The sequence below is a fragment of the Lachnellula hyalina genome (assembly GCF_007821495.1).
Source record: "Lachnellula hyalina strain CBS 185.66 chromosome Unknown contig00023, whole genome shotgun sequence".
NCBI classification, from domain to species: domain Eukaryota; kingdom Fungi; phylum Ascomycota; class Leotiomycetes; order Helotiales; family Lachnaceae; genus Lachnellula; species Lachnellula hyalina.
This window is the reverse complement of record NW_022157137.1, coordinates 79,641-98,255: the sequence shown is the minus strand read 5'-3', so window position 1 is coordinate 98,255 and position 18,615 is coordinate 79,641. Positions and strand designations below refer to the sequence as shown.

Genomic DNA, 18,615 nt, shown 5'->3' with positions numbered 1-18,615 from the left:
CTTTATGCCATGGATCGGCTTCGTCTTTTGCATGGGCCACCTATCAGTCAATCAGCTCACGAGACAATTTGCGAATAACCCTGGGGTACTAGACATTACAGGGGCTCAGATGGTACTGGTCATGAAGCTCACGTCTTTTTGTTGGAATGTTGCGGATGGGCGTTTGCCAGAGAAGGATTTATCAGATTTCCAGAAGGAGAGGGCTATCAAGCAGCTACCGAGTCTGCTGGATTTCGCCGGATACGTTCTATTCTTCCCATCTCTCATGGCAGGGCCAGCTTTCGACTATGTCGACTACAGACGCTGGATCGAAACAACTATGTTCGAAATGCCAGTAGGAACAGACCCGTCGAAGAAACCGCCTACAAGAAAGAAGAGAAAGATTCCTCGTAGTGGAACTCCAGCAACTTGGAAGGCGGCCGCCGGATTACTCTGGATCTTGTTATATATCAAGCTCTCTGGAATGTATTACCCAGATTTGCTAGTGGGTGACGAATACATGAAATATGGCTTTCTGCACCGCGTGTGTATTCTGCATATGCTTGGATTTACATCTCGTCTCAAGTACTATGGTGTCTGGGCTCTGACAGAAGGTGCATGCATTCTATCCGGACTTGGCTATAGGGGCGTCGATCCAGCTACCGGCAAAGTCAGCTGGGACAGGCTTCGAAATGTAAGTCCGTGGGGAGTAGAATCTGCCCAGAACACTCGAGCCTACCTCGCAAGCTGGAACATCAACACCAATAACTGGCTGCGGAACTACATGTATCTACGTGTTACACCACGAGGCAAGAAACCTGGATTCAGAGCAAGCATGGCGACGTTCGTCACTAGCGCCTTCTGGCATGGTTTCTATCCCGGATACTACCTCTCATTCGTTCTAGCTAGCTTCATTCAAACCGTGGCAAAGAGTTAGTTGCCCCTTTCCTTCTCTAGTGCAAGTAAACTAATGATCCTCAGACTGTCGCCGTCACTTGCGCCCCTTCTTCCTAGACCCCAAAACTTCACAACCAACATCCTATAAGATCTACTACGACATTTTCTCCTACCTGATAACGCAATTAACATTCTCCTTCGCAACCGCACCCTTCGTTCTCCTAACACTCCCCGCATCTTTCCTCGTCTGGGCACGCGTATACTTCTACGGCGCCATCGGCACAGCGCTAGCTACAGCATTCTTCGCCTCCCCTGCAAAGACTTTCCTGATCAAGAAGCTAAACCAGAGAGCTGGCACACCAACGTTGAAAAGATCGGCCAGTTATGATGAACTTTCGAATAGGGAGCCAGTGTTGGGATTGCCCGCCGAGCCGCAGGAGGATCTAGGTGAGTTGTTGAGTGAGGTGAGGGCCGAGATTGAGGCTAGGCAGAGGAAGGAGAAAGTGGGCGTGGAGAAGAAGACGCTGTAGGAGTTATGGCTCATGAGTGCAATTTTGTATCTTTGCTTTAAGCGTAGAATATCAATACCACTTGCATATAGACCTTCAGCTTTGTTCCCAAAAATGCGCAATTCCCAGAAGCCGGGCAAAAGTTGCGGGTTGAAGAAGTAGAAATGAGTGCCTCTGCTACATAATTTGCGCAAAAGCTTTAGACAAGTTTGTACAGGTGTCTCTATTTTTAAAAATATGTTAAGAAGCCTATAAAAGTCGGCTCAAGAAAACATTCTACCTATCACCTTCAATCACCTTGACCCCTTTCCCCCATCTATTTACTGGTATATTATTCTAGTCATATCGAAACCTCAACTCCCATAGTGTCTTACGGCCGTCTCCACAAGAAGAAGAAGCCTCCCTGTGAACAGAAAAAGAGGCACCAACGTGCTAGATGGCATAGGACGTTAATCAAAGGTGTATGAGAATAGGTTCCCTGGGAAGCACAGTATAACTAACGACGAGCATACTTGAAGGGTTTCAAAGAAAGTGATTGGCAGTTTGGCAGTGGGGAAGCTTGAGGTACCTAGTACTTGTACACTAAAACAATATAGTATAGGTACCTAAGATAAGTAGACATCACAGCTCTTTATTTATATATATATTAAGCACAAATCGCAATTCATAGGTACTTATACTTTTACCCCATCCAATACATCTTTTAATTCTTGCTTACGGTTCCTACTACTACTACACTTACTGTCAAGACAAGATATCTTTTTCCTGTTAAGGCAGGAACAAAAGAACACTTCGACGATATGCAGGCAATATCTTTCTGTATCCTTTGTGTACGTGTAACTCTCAAAAAGTGCTAGTGAATGCAATGTGAGAGATGTTTTATAGCAAGCAAGTAGGTAAGCAAGGCCCCACCCTCACTTGTTGGCACTTTCAGCACGTGCGTGGTATTGTGGTATTGTGGTATTTAGGAGCTTATGTAGATGTTCTTGTTACCAATTGGGTATTGAATGCCTACTTGTTAGTCTCAGGCTCATGGGAAGGCGCTTGAAACCGGAAAATAATAGCTTTTCTTCTTTTAAAGACTGCCTGGGTACTCAAAGGCCGATGGTCGTTCCAGAAGGTCTTGTAAATAGCGAGTAACTTAGCGGTCTAGTTATCATGGTAGATTTTAGGTAAAAGCAGCTTCCGTCATTTCATTACACTATAGTATTATCAGTTTCGGTCCCGCCCCCAACTAACACCGAACGCTCTGTTTCCATAACACCAAAAGCAAGAAAACCCATAATTGTTACATGAACATCACCCTCTTCCCAATGCCCCCCTAAAATAAAGCCAGAGCAGATGGACTATCCGTCCACGTCCATAGCATCTGAGTCCAGCCATACAGCCCCGCCACAAGAAGGATGTAATAAACAATGGTCCAGGTAATTCCCAGACTCCCACCAGCGGCATTCTTAACGCGATCTTCACTCCTCTTTCCCCCTCCAAGTTCTTCACCCATAATGTCATCAGTGCCCTTGGTGACCCTTCCCCAGAATCTCGGTAGCCCCATCCAATTACAAAATGCGTGCACCAACACCACTGCAAGCAAGCTCCCAGTTCTCAAATACAGGAATGTAGCATAGCTGCCAAACATCGACGTGTATGCAAGCTGGAAGAATGATCGGGCGAGAGCTCCGACTACAGGCGTATGCGGATGCGTGATGCGGTATTCGTAGAAGTGGTGGACATGTGCCAGGCCGAAGATGATAGGCGTCAGGAAGACGATTGTTGTATTCGAGGTATTGGAGAGGAGTAGTAGAGGCACGGATGCAGATCGGAAGAGAATTTCTTCAGTGATAGGGCCCTAATATCAAACATCAATATGGAGTCAATAATGCAGCTGAGGGGAACAAACCGCTACATAGTTCCGATAGCCTATCCACCCACTTATGGTAGCATTCAAACTCCCCAACCGTATCCATTTCCTCCATCCGCCTTCCACGATGCCGGCCTCGAAGAGCGGTCCAAGGAATAGAGTCGCTGTGAGAGCGACAGCTTTTACGGATTCCTCCACGCCAACGGGGAACCATCCCAGGTTATGCAGGGCTTGCAGAGGCGTTCCATTTTGAACGACGGAGTAGAGGAGGAGAAAGGTGCTGAGGGAGCAGATGATGCAGGATGTTGTGACGGAAGCTATGCGGCCTTTGATGACCGAGGGTGCGTCGCGGGAAAGTTGAGATGAGGGGCGAGTTGTTTTTGATATGTAGAAGGGTAGGACGTAGACCAGCGTGTATAAAACCTGTGAGCGGGTAAGGTAAGTAGGAGTCGGTCGGTGTGTTTGGGTTAGATGTGATGTGATATTCAGGACTGACCAGCAAGGCTACTGCAGCGTAGGTAGTCAAGAATGGCTTTACGGGTTCTGCTATTGTTAGTGGATGGGGGTGTGGGGAAAGAGGGGGCGACGACTACTGACCCTTCTCACCCGTGTAGTAGGATTTGAGACGAGAATACAAACTGGTGGTGATGGGAGCCATACTGTATTTGGTTGTTTGGATAGGTGAGGTACCTTAGAAACAATACAGGCACATTGGCTTCTGTGGATGGGACGGATAGTTTGAGATGTCGGCGTCACGGAGGAATTTATTGGGTGGATCTAGGAACGTCAAAGTCTCTGGATTGCTCACTGCATATGCACTGCACTGCACGGGCACGCACTCCAAGAATCGATCGCCTGTTTACAATAAAACAATACGAAGTACAAACAAAACAAAGGCAGATACTCTACAGATTCCAATGCATAAGCAAAACCTCACATAGCAAGCTGAAAGGCGTATGATTCTAATGGCGTGGTAGAAGCGATTTTGATAGTGTGTCTGTAAACTCACCCATGGCATGGCTGGCAAATCACGACTAGGACACGAAAAAAACACGTTGAAGTTCGCATTGCGCGTCTTCCCCTTACGTTTATTTAGATTGCGGCTGCAGCTTTGCCCACGGATGGAACGGAGCCAACGTTCGTGTCCTCGCTACCAACCAAAACGCGGAAATGAAGAACAACACAGATCAGTCTGGCCACTTTGCAAGCCTGGGGAACCTCGAGGGGAATGGCATTATTCGGTCTTCTTATGGGCAATCGGTGCTGGGAGTGGTTATCGTGGCGATCGAACCAGTGGTCGTGGTCTTGGAGGGAGGAGGGGCAGCATGGATCTCCAATCGTGACTGAGAGCAACGATGGATATCATACTATTTACACAACCGGATGGAGGTGTCGGTAATATCAGACGCTGCCTTTCTGGCTCCTGCTGAGGTACTTTGTGCTTTGTTTGGAGTAGAGATATACCTATGTAGTAAAGACCGGATGCAGTGCCAGGCATTTGAGTCCTGCTCAACTCACCGCGAATGGCTGCACGAGAATGATGCTTTTATGCATGGAACTACGTCTAAATCAGGAAGACGGATACTTTACTACTGCTACCAGCCTTTTTCCAAAGAGAGACGACTATCCATCCAGTGGCATCCACTGATCCAGACCGCCCCTGAGCGATACGTCGCGCTAGAAAGCCAGCTGCAGCCACTTTTGACCAGCCTCGCAGCGGTAAGGTAGACCAAAATTGACGACTTGCCCCGAGAAGCTTCAAGCAATCCTTTTCTTCCTCTTTTTTTCCAAAACCATCGCCGTCGCTCTCTTTCCTTCCTACTGTTTTACTTGCTGTATCTCTTTTTCTTCTCTCCGCTCCTTGTTCATATTCAATCCCTCGTTCCCATTGTCCTTTTAGAAGCACACAAACAACAACACCACCAGCGCAGACCGCCATTTATCACGACCCGACGAAATTCTTTACCTATATTATCTCTTTTATCTTTTATCTAATACTCAGCCTGTCGCGACTCAATTCGAAACAGGCATATCAATCATCATCCATCGCATCACAGAGACATATATAGCACCGGCTTTATCAGTCATCTTCATCTTGCAAAAACCGAACCTGCCTTACGTACGGACCGAAAATGCCATGCCTTCATTTATGATCAATCTTTCCGGGTAGACTCATGGGACGATTTTGCCGAGTACCGATCCGAGAAAATGTCGGAAGGTTCACCATCTCGGCAGCCTTTGCACGAGCGTAGCAATTCCCAGAGCAACAAAATCTCAGCAATTAGACTCGTCCCAAGTACACCCCCGCGACTCTTGGGCCAAGAAAAAGAGGAACGAGATGAGGTTTACGGACGGACGCCGCTACCGACCCACCCATCCCATATTTTGCTCGCACCTGGCCATGGGAGGGGTAAGGATAAGGATCCCACACCTGCATTAGCACCCGAGTTTCAAACCACCTCCAAAGCACAAGGGGAGGCCATTTCGAGTGGCTCGCCTGTGTCGACGCATATAACGCATCATCTTCCTCAAAATGCCGACTCTGCAACAGGATCTACAATCTCAAAGCCGAAACGTCTGCCAAAAAAGGGTTCAAAAAAGCGTCTTCAAATCCACAAGGATAGCAAGACCTTCTCACTGTTACAAGATGACCCCCAACCAGTGCAAGACACTCCCAAATCACCGACATTTTCTATTCCTACGAAAAGCTCATACGATTCGCTAGCCTCAGAGGCTCTTCATGCAGAGGCCCGGTCTAATTCCATTGATTCATGCCTACTACCACTCACGCCTGCTACTCCAGCTTCCGAAGGCAAGCAACCAATATCCGCGGATCATATAAGCAGTTCTCCTTGGAATTATCAACTTGTTGGTGGCCTACGAAAAGTTCCGAAAACCCCAGATATCAAGCAAAAGTCCACAACAATTGCTGATAGCCCTCTACCGCCTCTTCCACCTTTGCCAGAAGTATACGACCTACCGTCTGCCGCCGCGTCGCACGATCTCTCTGCGAAACCCTCCTTTCGCTCCACCCAGACTACCACGACAACCTCTGAAAACACAAACTACAAAGTTTACGGCAACACATCTGATTCTGCTTCCGAAGTTGCTATCCAGCCTCCCTCTTCCAACAATTCCAACTACCAAGTATTTGGCGACCCTTCCGAAGCCGATACAGCCTCATCAGTCATCCATAGACCGCAGACTGGATATTCCGAGAACGAGAACTACGAGTTGCACGGGGACCCATCACTAACCGGTTCGTCAGTGAATCTCGTTGGCGGAAAGAAATACTCCCAGGAATCATTGGTAGTTCCGCCGTTGCGACCTAGAGCCAACAGATCAAACGAAAGTTTTGGATATTACAAGTCTCGGTCTAGAGAATCCCTTCGGACTGGATCACTCACTTCCATCTCGACTGTTCTCAGTCAACAAGAAGCAGCACAAGCAGTAGTTGGCAGTGGATCCTTAATTCAGCTACCTATTTCCAACCGAGCAGCAGCATCGAGTTCATGGGCGGAAAATACTCACCCACTGCGGTCCCACATGAACGAGCAACCTCATCAATGGAGCTCACAGCTTTCAACTGTGCTCTCCGTGTCAGAGGGGACCGAGCGAGGTTCGCGATCATGGTCGGACGACAGCGGGCGTATGAGTGGAGGATTTCCAAGCACCCCAAGTCGCACCAGTCGCAACAGCCGGCAGATGCTGAGCATCAGTTCATCCCTACAGCGGGAAGAAGGAAGAAGCGAGTCTCCTATATCGCCACCAGATCCCGCCTTTACTCGAGGCGGCAGGCGCCATCAGAGCAGCTCTTCTGTTCCAGTAGTTGGCGATCAAGATGAACATGGGGATGGGATCACAGATATGCAAGACTTACGGGCGCGTCCCTCGAGAACGCGGCTCTCTGGATTCTTCAGCACCACTTCTTCGGATAACGGGCGTTCCAACACCATGCGCTCAAGCAGCAGCTCGAGGGCTAATAGCTTGGTCTCAAGCTCAATACCTACATGGGCGAAGCTTTACTATGGAAGCGGAGAGCGGCGTTATTTAGGCACCCCTGGAGCCCCTGGAAGTTCTACTGAAGGCACCGACAGCCGTTCTGGTTCGTTCACGACCGGATCACCTAATACAGACCATTTTCCTTTGAGTATATATAGCCCAAGACGGCGGCCTAGGGGAGTTCACCCCAACATTGGAAGACCTTCGGCGCGCGGCTCTTTGGAAATCACTCCTGCGCCATTACAGGAGAATAATGATCCTGACACACGGCGCTTCAGGACTTGGAGTTTATCAAGTGTTTGGTCACCGCACTTGCGGCATGACAGAAGAGCTACAGGACACAGCATGTGGGATCCTCCGTCTATAAGCTGGTCCACTGATGGCAGATGGTTTGGTAGGCGGAATATTCAAATAGTAATGTTTACTTTGGGATTTATTTTTCCTTTTGGTAAGGAATGCTATCTTGGCCCCTCTGTACTCTCGCTAATATGACGTTATAGCTTGGATGATAGCGGCGTTTCTGCCGCTGCCTCTGAATCCTATGACCGAAATGCGCGAACGAGATGTGGAAAATAGCACGAGTAATCTCGACAATTCTAATGATTATGCAAACGATTTTGCCCGCCAATTTGGACCGGTAGATGAGATAAGATTCGAAAGCGCTAAATGGTGGCGGAACCTCAATAGATGGATGTCCATCGTGGGCCTACTGATCATCGCGGCAGTGGTATGCAGCCCCACCTACATAGGAAGGAAAGCAGCTAACAGTTTACAGGTTGTGCTGGTTGTGATCGGCGTAAGAGAAGGCTGGACTAAAAGCTAGCCTTGCTATTTAACTACATCGACGACACGAATTACGCTCTCTAGAATTTCCTTATCTACATACTATCATTGACAACATTTCCTACTTCTGTTCCAACATAACGACAGCTTCAGAATATTCGGGGCAAAACTGCCAGAATACGACCTTGTACGAAACTTGTATATTAGACGCTTCAACGACGGCAAGAAAGGGTGACGGATGATTCTGCACTATACCCTTCCTGATGAGAGAACGAACGATAGACGCTTTATTTGTGGTGGCATTTGTGGGGCGTACATAGCTTTTATATTTTAATGGCTAATGAATTCCTATTCTCAAAACATGAATCTTGCTGCGCTGCCTATGATAGGATCAATCCTGGAGGCAATCCAATCCATGAAACAAGCATCAATTGAGGCATCCAGCAGTCCAAGGACAGTCAGAGATTATAGCTTTGGCTCGTTACTTTTTCAATGTCCCGTTCGGCCAATTTTCACGTCAAAGCTTATTCTCAGCCGCAAGATACTAGGTAACGGCTCCTAAGACAAGCTCGATCCCAGGAAGGCAGTTGAGGTACGGAAGGGTCCGATGCCCTCGCAAATCCACCACAATAGCTTCATTTGTAAGCCTTGATCACAACAACATGGTTCGCTCTTTGGTCTGGACTTATGGTGGACAGCAATCTGATAAACAGCCTTTGTTTAGGGAGGTGGATGGTACTTGCCCCCCCACCTTCCCCTTGAATTTCCTATTTGGGTTAGCGCTCGCCTAACTGTAACCTTAACGTAAGGTAGATATATAGGAGATAAGCGCAAGCCTGTCGTTAATCCCCTCCCGCATCCCCTACATTAGCTCGAGTAGGTACAAAAGCTTCGCAACCTTGTTCGGCATTCAACCTCTCTCGAATCATTCGCCGCTTTGGACAAGGGTTTATACTATAGCGCTCTCACATAGAGTTATCCTTACAAAATGCGGCAAAAGCTGTGCACGTCCACCTGCGCCGCGCGCGATGTATCGTGGAGGAGATCTGTAAGGAAGGCAGTTGGGGAAGGAACTGTGGATTCGAAGCAAACTCGAAATCGCACCTACTGTACTGTAAGTCAATTATAACGAACGTTATCAGAGAGGGCTCAAATGCCGGGTTGATTATGAACTGGAGTCGTTCGGGCGGTTGTCACTGTATTGGGAAGGTAATGTGGGTAACCATGTTAGGAAGTCCCTCTTGTTGACGCGTATGGTTGCATTGCCAAATCTATAACAAAGACCTCAAGTCCAAGTTTCAAAATGCCAACCGCCTTCGAATTCGACTTGAACTCAGACTCGCCCATTCCTAGTAAGTTGTCTATCCTGTTCATAGTCTGTCTCTGAGTTTTCCCCATAATAACCCATGTCTCACAGAAATCACGCTTTACAAAGGGCTTTGAAACGAAACGAAGGATCCAACCGAGACCCCTTTTTCACTTCCTGAATATTCGGGATTTGATCTAGACTTCGCCTATCGTAACGCAACCAATCCCGTCTTCTGGTTCGACAATGAAGACAAGAAGCTCATAGCATGAGCCATCCATAGCTCTTTGTTTCCACCTCTCAGGGCAATTTGCGGAGAAAGAGCACTCGCCACACCAATCACCGTTTAGAATCCCCCAACGGGCCCTGTTCTATTTGAACGTTTCATCGAAATGAGAATTCGGCGAAGACGTAAATTCAGAGTCCACAAATCTCCTAATTGGCCGTGTCGTTTGTGGTGTGAGTTGGCTATTATAGCAAACCTCTTCTTCTTACTCTCAACCTTGATACTTAACCTTTGTTGTCTTTCAGCCTTTGTTCTATTCTCTTGCTTCTACTGTAGCATTGACATTCTTTTTGGGACTTGTTCCTATCCACATTCCTTCATTCTGCTATCAAGTTCACCAATTGTCACTCCTTTTGCTGCTTTTAACTCCAGCTGCGCTTTGGAGAACTTCAATTCAGAGCTTCGTATACGAAGTGTTGGCATCATTCTTGGGATTTTGAGATACTTTATAAGCTCTCATTTCTGGCGAATTCTGTCAATATCACAGGCTGATTCTACTTGCACTTTACGCTGCAAACTTTTACTTCAACTTGTCTGGAACATTTGAAGCTCTTAATTTCAAAGACATTCCTCGACTCAAAGTCAAAGGCACAAACGAATGCTGATCTTCGACATACCAGCTTCCACGAACTTGAAGGAACCCAAACAACATACTTCCTATACGATCGAAAAGGTGAAGCCTCCGTACACGATTGCACCAGCCTATTACAACGACTGGATATCTTCAGCTTCTAAACATAACTCAATTAACATCTCAAAATGTTGACCTCATTATCAACGGCCTTGGTGGCCATAGTTCTCCTGGGTGGCCCAGCTTTTGCTCAACGGCCTGATTGGACTGATCGACCGGACTGGACTCAACGACCCCATTTCACACGATCATCTGGAGCGCCTGATTCTGTCACAGTCACATCCACTTCAGCGGGAAGTGTAGTAAGCACCGCACCGGTTTTCTCCACGCCAGTCACCAACACTTCGGCCGCTGTGTACTCAAATTCAACAACCAGAACCCGAGTACCCTCAGGAATATTCTTTACTGGAGGCTCAACTGGTACTGGCAGCGGTGCAGCTCAACCAACTGGGTATTGGAACGTTACTCGCACCTATAACCACACACGAAGCTCTGCAGTAGTCCCCTCCGGATCAACTTCAGCATCATTTATTTCACTCAATACCACGCAATACATCTCTCACTCTACAAATACACCTTCTTCGCGGACTCAGGGTTCTGTGGCAAGCACTCTCAGGACATTAACAACATCGTATTCTTCGAAAAACGCCTCTAGTACAGCAATCTCAACTAGTAGTCTAGCAACCTCAGCCACCAGGTCTGTTGCAGCTGCATCCTCAACATCCGCAACATCCACAGCGGACCCCAAAATTCCCTTTTTACGTGGAGTCAATCTCGGCGGCTGGCTGGTGCTTGAAGAATGGATGAACGCCGACCTTTTCGAAGACACGCTCGCCGTCGATGAGTATAGCTTCTCTTCCACAAGCAACGCATCAGAAGCCCTAGCAGAGCACTGGGCCACTTTCATCACCCAAGATGACATCGCTTCCTTAGCCGATACGGGAATCAATGCTCTACGGATTCCCATCGGGTTCTGGGCCTACGACAACGTTAATACCCCTTATCACCAAGGTCAAGACGCGTATCTAGAGAAAGCCATTGGATGGGCTAAGCAATACAACATGTCCGTTTGGGTCGATTGCCATGGCTCCCCTGGTAGTCAAAATGGGTACAGTAGTTCCGGCCGTGTAGGATTTGTCAACTGGCAGCAAGGCACCAACCTCAACCGCTCCACCTCGGTTCTAGAAACCATCGCCGCGAAATACGGTGCCGAAGAATACGCTGGCGTCGTCGTCGGCATCGAACTAACCAACGAGCCCATGGCAGGCGGTGCCAACGACCTTGGCGTTACACGACAATGGACACAAGATGCATACGCAGCCGTCAAAGCCAAAGTCGCAAACCCGAACCTACAGATCATCATGCAGGATGCGTATGCAGGCGTCGACTCCTGGATCCCCACTGCGGAGGCAATCATCGGACAAGGGTCCAAGACGTTCGCCATGGATACGCATCTGTACCAGCTCTACACGCCCGCCGACAACGACCTCGACCAGTCCCAACACATCACCAAAGCTTGCGGCTGGAGCACCGCCCTCTCGACGTCCAACGCCGTCGTGCCGACTTACGTCGGCGAATGGAGCACGACTACAAACATCTGCGTCAACCCCGACAACAGCACCACATCTGGCTTCAGCTGCACTATCACCGGATGTCAGTGCCAGGCGGATTCTTTCAGCACATGGAACGACGCCATGATTGCGCAGGTACGGAAGTACGTGGAGGCGCAGCTAGATGTGTTCGAGGCGAGCAGTAGTGGCTACTTTGCATGGTCTTTGAAGGGCCCTGGTGCATGGGGGTTTCAAAACGCCATTGAGGGTGGCATTATTCCGAACCCGCTGACGGATCGCAAGTTCGCTAAGCAGTGCACTAGGACCACGAGGAGGGCAGTTAGGGGATCGCTTGGCGTTGCGGGCGAGGCTTGGTAGATAGATGGCGGTGGATGTAAAGGCGGAGGTTCGTTCAATTCTTAGACACAGACTTTTGTGATAGACTTATCCTTGCTTGCTTGGATGGCTGGCAGGCAGGTAATAGATGAGAGAGCTCTTTTGGGGATGAATGATGATGAGTTTCGGTATATATATTCCACTTCCTGAAAAGCTACATACTGGTATATTCAGATTAAATTAAATATTCGCAACAACATTTGAGATATGTTGTCAATATATGAGTTTATTCATTTTCAAGCTAAGGCCCAGTAGAAGTCAAATCTGATCAGATCTTGAGCAAATAAATAAGTGAGTATGTCATGCCTCTGCAATTCATCTTAGACCCAGTCTCAAAGAACCTTGCGCGGGCAGCAAAGTCACTTGGTTTACTCGTACAGTACGCTGGTAGTTGATCCAGTCGCTGTGAGCAGCGCAAAGAGCAATTATATGCTGAGACTGTCGACTTACAAGCCAGCGATTTTCATTTTCCGCCAACACCCTTCCCATATTTTCAGGTCCATAGGTCATGCTCTGTGCAACAAATTCGCTTTAAAGCTGCACCGTAAGGAATTTTTTCAGCAGTAGGTCGTTTCTAGGCGTGGACGTGGGCGTGGGTTGTAGGGTGTACGATATGGCGAAGAGGTAATTGATGATGTGGTGAGACAGGCGGTTGATTCTCGAAATCAAAGTGAAGTTGAAAGTTGAGGTGAGATGTTGGTGTTGGCGAGCATGCAAGACGGCTTTTGCAAGCCAATCTGGTTGCACAAACATTACCCAGTAGGGTTGGTTGCACAGCCCCATCCCAAAAGGTGAACTTCGATCTGAGCAGTCTCTCAAAGAATAGGCTGTGCATGGCTCTTAGGAGAACTCGTAGAGAATAAAGCGCCCGACTCTTACAAATCTGAAGGGGAAAATGTATCGGCCAATGTTCAATTGAAACTGCAACAAGCTGCTTCAATTCCTGTTAAAGAGAGCGACGGGTGAAATAAAGGACAGAAGTGATGTGGTCATGGTAATCATTTAATACATTCATTTAAACAAGTTAATAATCCATCTCGTTTCAAGTTCCTCCAAGCCTATGCCCCGATCCACGAGCCTTCCACGACTCAGGCAACACGCCACTAGATGAGCCTGATCCCGAAGATTCAGCCTGAGCGATAGAAGTGCCGTACGCTTTATGAGACACGGTAGTCCTCCGAGTCTGAAACAACCTCTTGATGAACGCTGGTGTTGGTAACAGATTTGTACCACCACCGAATTCCGGCCACAGCCGTGTCAAGAAGTCATGCAGATGAGCCGCAATAAGGCCAGTAGCTGCAATCAATGCTTGCTGGGGGCTGTCCATGATGAGGATTATAAGAAGCATGGCAAAAGGCATATACTGAGCGGGGATCTGCATGATATAAAAGGTAGCTTGCATGCCGCGATCATCTTGGCAGGAGGTGTAAGCGAATGCAAGCACGAGAGCTGATGTGAACAGATAAGCGCCTGTGAAGGCCACATTCAAGCCCTGATTACTCGTTAGCTGAGCTCGTCGAATACGCGAGACAGAAACGCAAGGAGGAATTTATAAGTATTGAGATGTAGGGAGTCACAACCACCCGAGTCGAGTTGGGGAATCGACACGAGTTTTCTCAAAGGAACTTCCCACCATGCCTGCACCGCGATCCGGCCCTTTATTATTTTGCGAATGACGGACCAGTCGAAGCTGCAGGGGTAATCTTCCTCATCTTCAGGAACCGCAATAGTTGAGGGCAATGCACTATGCGGGCAGTAATGTGAGGTGCCAAAGGAATAAGGTAGTACAAAAAGAGAATAATTATGCTTACCACGATGACCGTGCACACGAATAGAATGTAGGTCAAGAAATCTCCTGGCTGGGTGAACTTGGGAGATGCTTTCTCGAGCTTACTCCCGTATGTGTACACTATACCAGAGTCAGCAGTAGTCACAGTCTGCGGATGTGTGTGGCACATACAGAAGTACGTGTCAAATATGATGCCAAACTTCGGACCAGTTATGAGGAACGCTGTGACGAGCCGCCATATTTGTGGAGGGAATTGTATGAAGGTTTCTTTGATGAACAGTACATAATAGAATGGTATGACATTCAGGTATGCTAGGATGGAGAGAGTAAAGGCAGACGCAGCAATGGTCCTAAACTGCATCAGTATCAGCAAGGAGATGTGTGTGGCAGGAGAAAAGGAGCTGCTACCTGGAGATTGGAGGAGCTTGCTTGAAGTAATCGACGGCCGACATGCTTGCGGTGGAGTGGAAAGACGTCTGAGGGAAGGGATGGATTGTGAGATATTGTGGTGTTTGTGTAGAATGTCTGCTCCTGAGAGCTGTGGAAGGAAGAGGCAGAAGATGAGGAAGCAAAGGTCGTGGGATTTTATCAAACTGTCCTCAACCGTGCCTCGCCTCGCCGCTAAACCCACCCTAGTTGACCGCCCCGAGGTCGGCGTCATTTTAGAAAATTTACCCCTCCAAAAATGTCGCCCTCCGTGTGAGTAAACGGTGAGGTTACTTACGGAAATCTCACTTGTTATTTAAGTCAAAGACACCCTCAAACCATTTCTTATCATTCCCCAACATCATCACAATCATGGCTGGAAAGTAAGCTTATCCTCCCCTCAATTACTCCTTATCACCGCTGACAAGTATCTAGGAAAGTGCTTATGCTCGGTGCTGGCTTCGTCACACGTCCCACCCTTGATGTTCTCAGTGATGCTGGCATTGAGGTCTCTGTTGGTAGGGAAATCCTCTTTCCTTCTATGCTGCATCTTCAGCTAACATTTCTTCAGCATGCAGAACTCTCGAAAGTGCAAAGAAGCTCGCCGAAGGAGTAAAGAACGCCAAACCTATCTCCCTCGATGTCACAGACGACAAAGCCCTCGATGCTGAAGTCGCCAAGAATGACCTTGTCATCTCCCTTATACCCTACACCTTCCATGCAACTGTCATCAAGTCTGCCATCCGAAACAAGAAGAACGTTGTCACAACCAGCTATGTCTCACCCGCAATGCTTGAGTTGGACGAGGAAGCCAAGAAGGCTGGCATTACCGTCATGAACGAGATTGGTCTTGACCCTGGAATCGATCACTTGTACGCCATCAAGACCATCGAGGAAGTACACAAGGCTGGAGGAAAGATCGTGTCATTCTTGTCATACTGTGGTGGGCTACCAGCTCCTGAGGCATCAGACAACCCTCTTGGTTACAAATTCTCCTGGTCATCTCGAGGTGTCTTGCTTGCATTGAGAAATGCTGCCAAGTACTACAAGGATGGTAATGTTGTGGATATACCAGGCAAAGAACTCATGGGTACCGCCAAGCCATACTTCATCTACCCTGGATTCGCATTCGTTGCCTACCCCAACAGAGACTCAACCCCCTACAAGGAGCGATACAACATCCCAGAGGCGCAGACTATCATTAGAGGTACCTTGAGATATCAAGGCTTCCCCGAGTTCGTCCGTGTTCTAGTCGACATGGGTTTCCTCAGCGACGAGGCTCAAGATTACCTCAAGGAGCCAATATCTTGGAAGGATGCTACCAAGAAGATCTCGTCAGCCACTTCCGCGTCTGAGGAAGATCTTAAATGGGCCATCGCCTCGAAGGCTCAGTTCAAAGACACCGAGGAGAAAGAGCGCATTATTGCCGGTCTCCGTTGGGTCGGTATCTTCTCTGATGAAAAGATCCTGCCCCGTGGTAACCCGCTTGATACCCTCTGCGCTACTCTCGAGAAGAAGATGCAGTTCGAGGAAGGCGAGCGTGATCTCGTTATGTTGCAACACAAGTTCGAAATCGAGAATAAGGACGGCAGCAAGGAGACCCGGACTTCTACTCTTGTTGAATACGGTGACCCTAAGGGCTACAGTGCTATGGCCAAGTTGGTCGGTGTTCCTTGCGGTGTTGCTGTCAAGCAGGTGCTTGATGGCACGATCTCGGAGAAGGGTATCTTGGCACCTATGTCTTCGAAGATTAATGATCCATTGATGGCGGAGTTGAAGAAATATGGTATCTTCTTGGTTGAGAAGACTATTTCGTAGTTATTCTGCTGGGCTTGATTTTAAAAAAAGAGACTTAGATGATTGTCCATGGAACAGGAAAATTAACAAGTTTGCAACTAACCAATGGGTTTGAGTGCTTGCAATGCTCCTATTGATTTTCAGGACCGACCATTACCAAGTTACCCTTATTCAGCAGCGTTTAGACCACTACCCCCTAAATGAGGGGCCGCTTAACATTCACTAGCGTGTGTGTTTCGTAAAGTTGGTATCATACTCAAGGCCCGTGATTCAAACAATATGGTTTTACAAGGTATATGTACTTAATTATAGATCATACCTCGCGTCGTACTAAAGACCTCCCATATCTCACCATCCACCCTCAAGATCTGCTAAAAGCCGGCAGAGCTGCCTTTCTAGTTTCTTGTCACCTTTCTCGTTACCTTCTAAAGCTCACTTTATCAAAAGCCCTTCCTTAGTGAGAGCAAAGAAATGTAGGAGGAGCGCCTTCTCAGTAAATCTACTACTTCTCTCGATATCCCAGCTGTCATCCAAGGCAGATTTAAATACGGCCCGGTCAGAGAACACTGTTCTTCAGGAATCCATTGAATATTAATAAAGTGGGAAATATATTGAAGTCAATATACAGTGCCACACGGAGCCGAGTTACTACCTAGTAACAGAGGCTGCATGCGCGGTAGGCGCGGTAAGCGACGGTGTGAAGACCGACGGTAAGCGTGTTCCTAGGATAGAAGCAGAAAAGAAGTGTGCTACTGTACAATGTGCCTGCGGCAATCATTTCCTTGTTATCCTCTTGCAGCATTCGTTTACGGAGTACAGGCAACGTCGCATCGCACTAAGCGCAATATCTTCGCATAACCTACAAAAGCATTTAGACGCAATATGGGTGCCGTCATAAACGTCCAGAACTTCCAAAGGTTCGGTTTTCACCATGGTGATATTGCTTTGAATTCAAATCAGCTTTCTGACACATTAGCAGCCACAGTTACACCAAGGTATGAAGCCAGCCTTGAAAGTAAAGACGCGGATGCACGGAATCTGGACGGCGAATGATTTGCTTGGTTTGACGCATCTCCGGCTAAGATGCAATAATAGGCTGAATGTGCACTGGGCGCGTAAGAAGACCCGCTCTACTGGCTTCGCTTCACATTCCCCGGACAGGGGCAGGAGCTCGTAGGACTCCACTGAATGCCAACCCAGAACTACTATACTCCAAGGAAAGGCCCGCCAGGTCGATGCAGTCCTTGTCCTGTTGGAATATTTGCAGGCTGCATTCTCAGCCGTTACTGCCGACCAGGCCTGTTCCGATGACCATGCTTCTTTTTGAGTTTGCAGTATGCAAGTCTCACAGTAATCGACCAGTAAAGTGTGGTTTACGATCCCAAGGCTCTGGTTCAGCGGCGACTAGCTGGCTCGTTGGACCTAGACACGACTCTAATGGCAGGTAGGCTTTGAGATTACGGCACAGATAATGCAGTGACCACTTGGACAACGGGGATCATGTTGGTTACCCGCAATTCCGCTCTTGGAGCTGCTTTGGTAGAGTGAAATGTCGACTTAGCCTGTCCCCATGCTCTTGGGGTCCAAAGTTGGATGCCTCTGCTGTTCTTTCAGTCTGTATATATCGCCTTCGACCCCGCAACGCCTCTTCCGCGACGTTATATTTATATCTTTGTCATCTAGGATCTCGTCGTTTCAATATTACCTTACATTTTCGGGTTTGTCCAAAAGGGTAGCAACACTGTAACCTTCGAGTGCTTTCTTGACGAGGCTGAAAATTCTCCTCCCAAGACCGAACTCAGCCTTCTTGAAGCAACATCGGCCCTAGAGTATTTCGAATAGGATCTCAAAGTATATTTTTAGAAGGTTTCATCGTCCTCGCAAGTCGTACAGCATGACTCTTCTAGCTCTAGCCTCAGTCTTGTTATTCTTCATATTCACAGACTTGACATGCGCTATACAAGTATCTCCAGATTCTCCATGTGCGCCAGTATGCATCGATAATCCGAATTCAAACGTTACGGATCCGGATGCTTCAACAACGTTTGGTTCTGATATAACATGCATCGATGAGCATTATGGAAATACTCCCAAAGGGCAAAAGTTTGTTTCCTGTCTAAATTGCCTGCAAACAAGCACTGCATCAAGTTCAGGCGAGAGTGATCAAGAATGGTTTCTTTGTACGTTAAAACAGGACCACCCCTTCAAAAAATTGCTAACACTGTCAGATAACTTGCGATATACCCTTGATAGTTGTCTCTTTGGTTTCGACAACGCTTCTGATGCGAAGTTGTCCGTTTGCACTACAAGTAAATATTGTGGGTCGCTACAAACTGCTCTCGAGAACGGAAACCTTGTTCCGACGAATGAAAGCGAATACTCCTACTGCACTGCAGATGGTAATGC

General features: G+C 47.8%; 4 protein-coding genes across 4 annotated transcripts; 3 read left to right on the top strand and 1 right to left on the bottom strand.

Annotated features, from left to right (window-relative positions):
- Positions 1–2,706: 2,706 nt before the first annotated feature.
- Positions 2,707–3,901, bottom strand: LHYA1_G002248 (putative CAAX prenyl protease; the record flags this gene model as incomplete). The annotated part of the gene is made up of 4 exons (XM_031147225.1): positions 2,707–3,231; positions 3,283–3,666; positions 3,740–3,786; positions 3,841–3,901. 4 exons carry the CDS (start codon positions 3,899–3,901, stop codon positions 2,707–2,709), a joined length of 1,017 nt encoding a protein of 338 aa, XP_031007844.1.
- A 1,550-nt stretch (positions 3,902–5,451) lies between these two features.
- On the top strand, positions 5,452–8,068 carry LHYA1_G002247 (uncharacterized protein; the record flags this gene model as incomplete). The annotated part of the gene is made up of 3 exons (XM_031147224.1): positions 5,452–7,639; positions 7,746–7,972; positions 8,021–8,068. The coding sequence occupies 3 exons, from the start codon at positions 5,452–5,454 to the stop codon at positions 8,066–8,068; spliced, it is 2,463 nt and encodes an 820-aa protein (XP_031007839.1).
- Positions 8,069–10,379: 2,311 nt separating this feature from the next.
- On the top strand, positions 10,380–12,179 carry exg1 (Glucan 1,3-beta-glucosidase; the record flags this gene model as incomplete). Its single annotated transcript, XM_031147223.1, has 1 exon — positions 10,380–12,179. One exon carries the CDS (start codon positions 10,380–10,382, stop codon positions 12,177–12,179), a length of 1,800 nt encoding a protein of 599 aa, XP_031007838.1.
- Positions 12,180–14,784: 2,605 nt separating this feature from the next.
- On the top strand, positions 14,785–16,230 carry LYS3 (Saccharopine dehydrogenase [NADP(+),L-glutamate-forming]; the record flags this gene model as incomplete). The annotated part of the gene is made up of 3 exons (XM_031147222.1): positions 14,785–14,795; positions 14,848–14,930; positions 14,984–16,230. 3 exons carry the CDS (start codon positions 14,785–14,787, stop codon positions 16,228–16,230), a joined length of 1,341 nt encoding a protein of 446 aa, XP_031007837.1.
- Between the last annotated feature and the right edge of the window lie 2,385 nt (positions 16,231–18,615).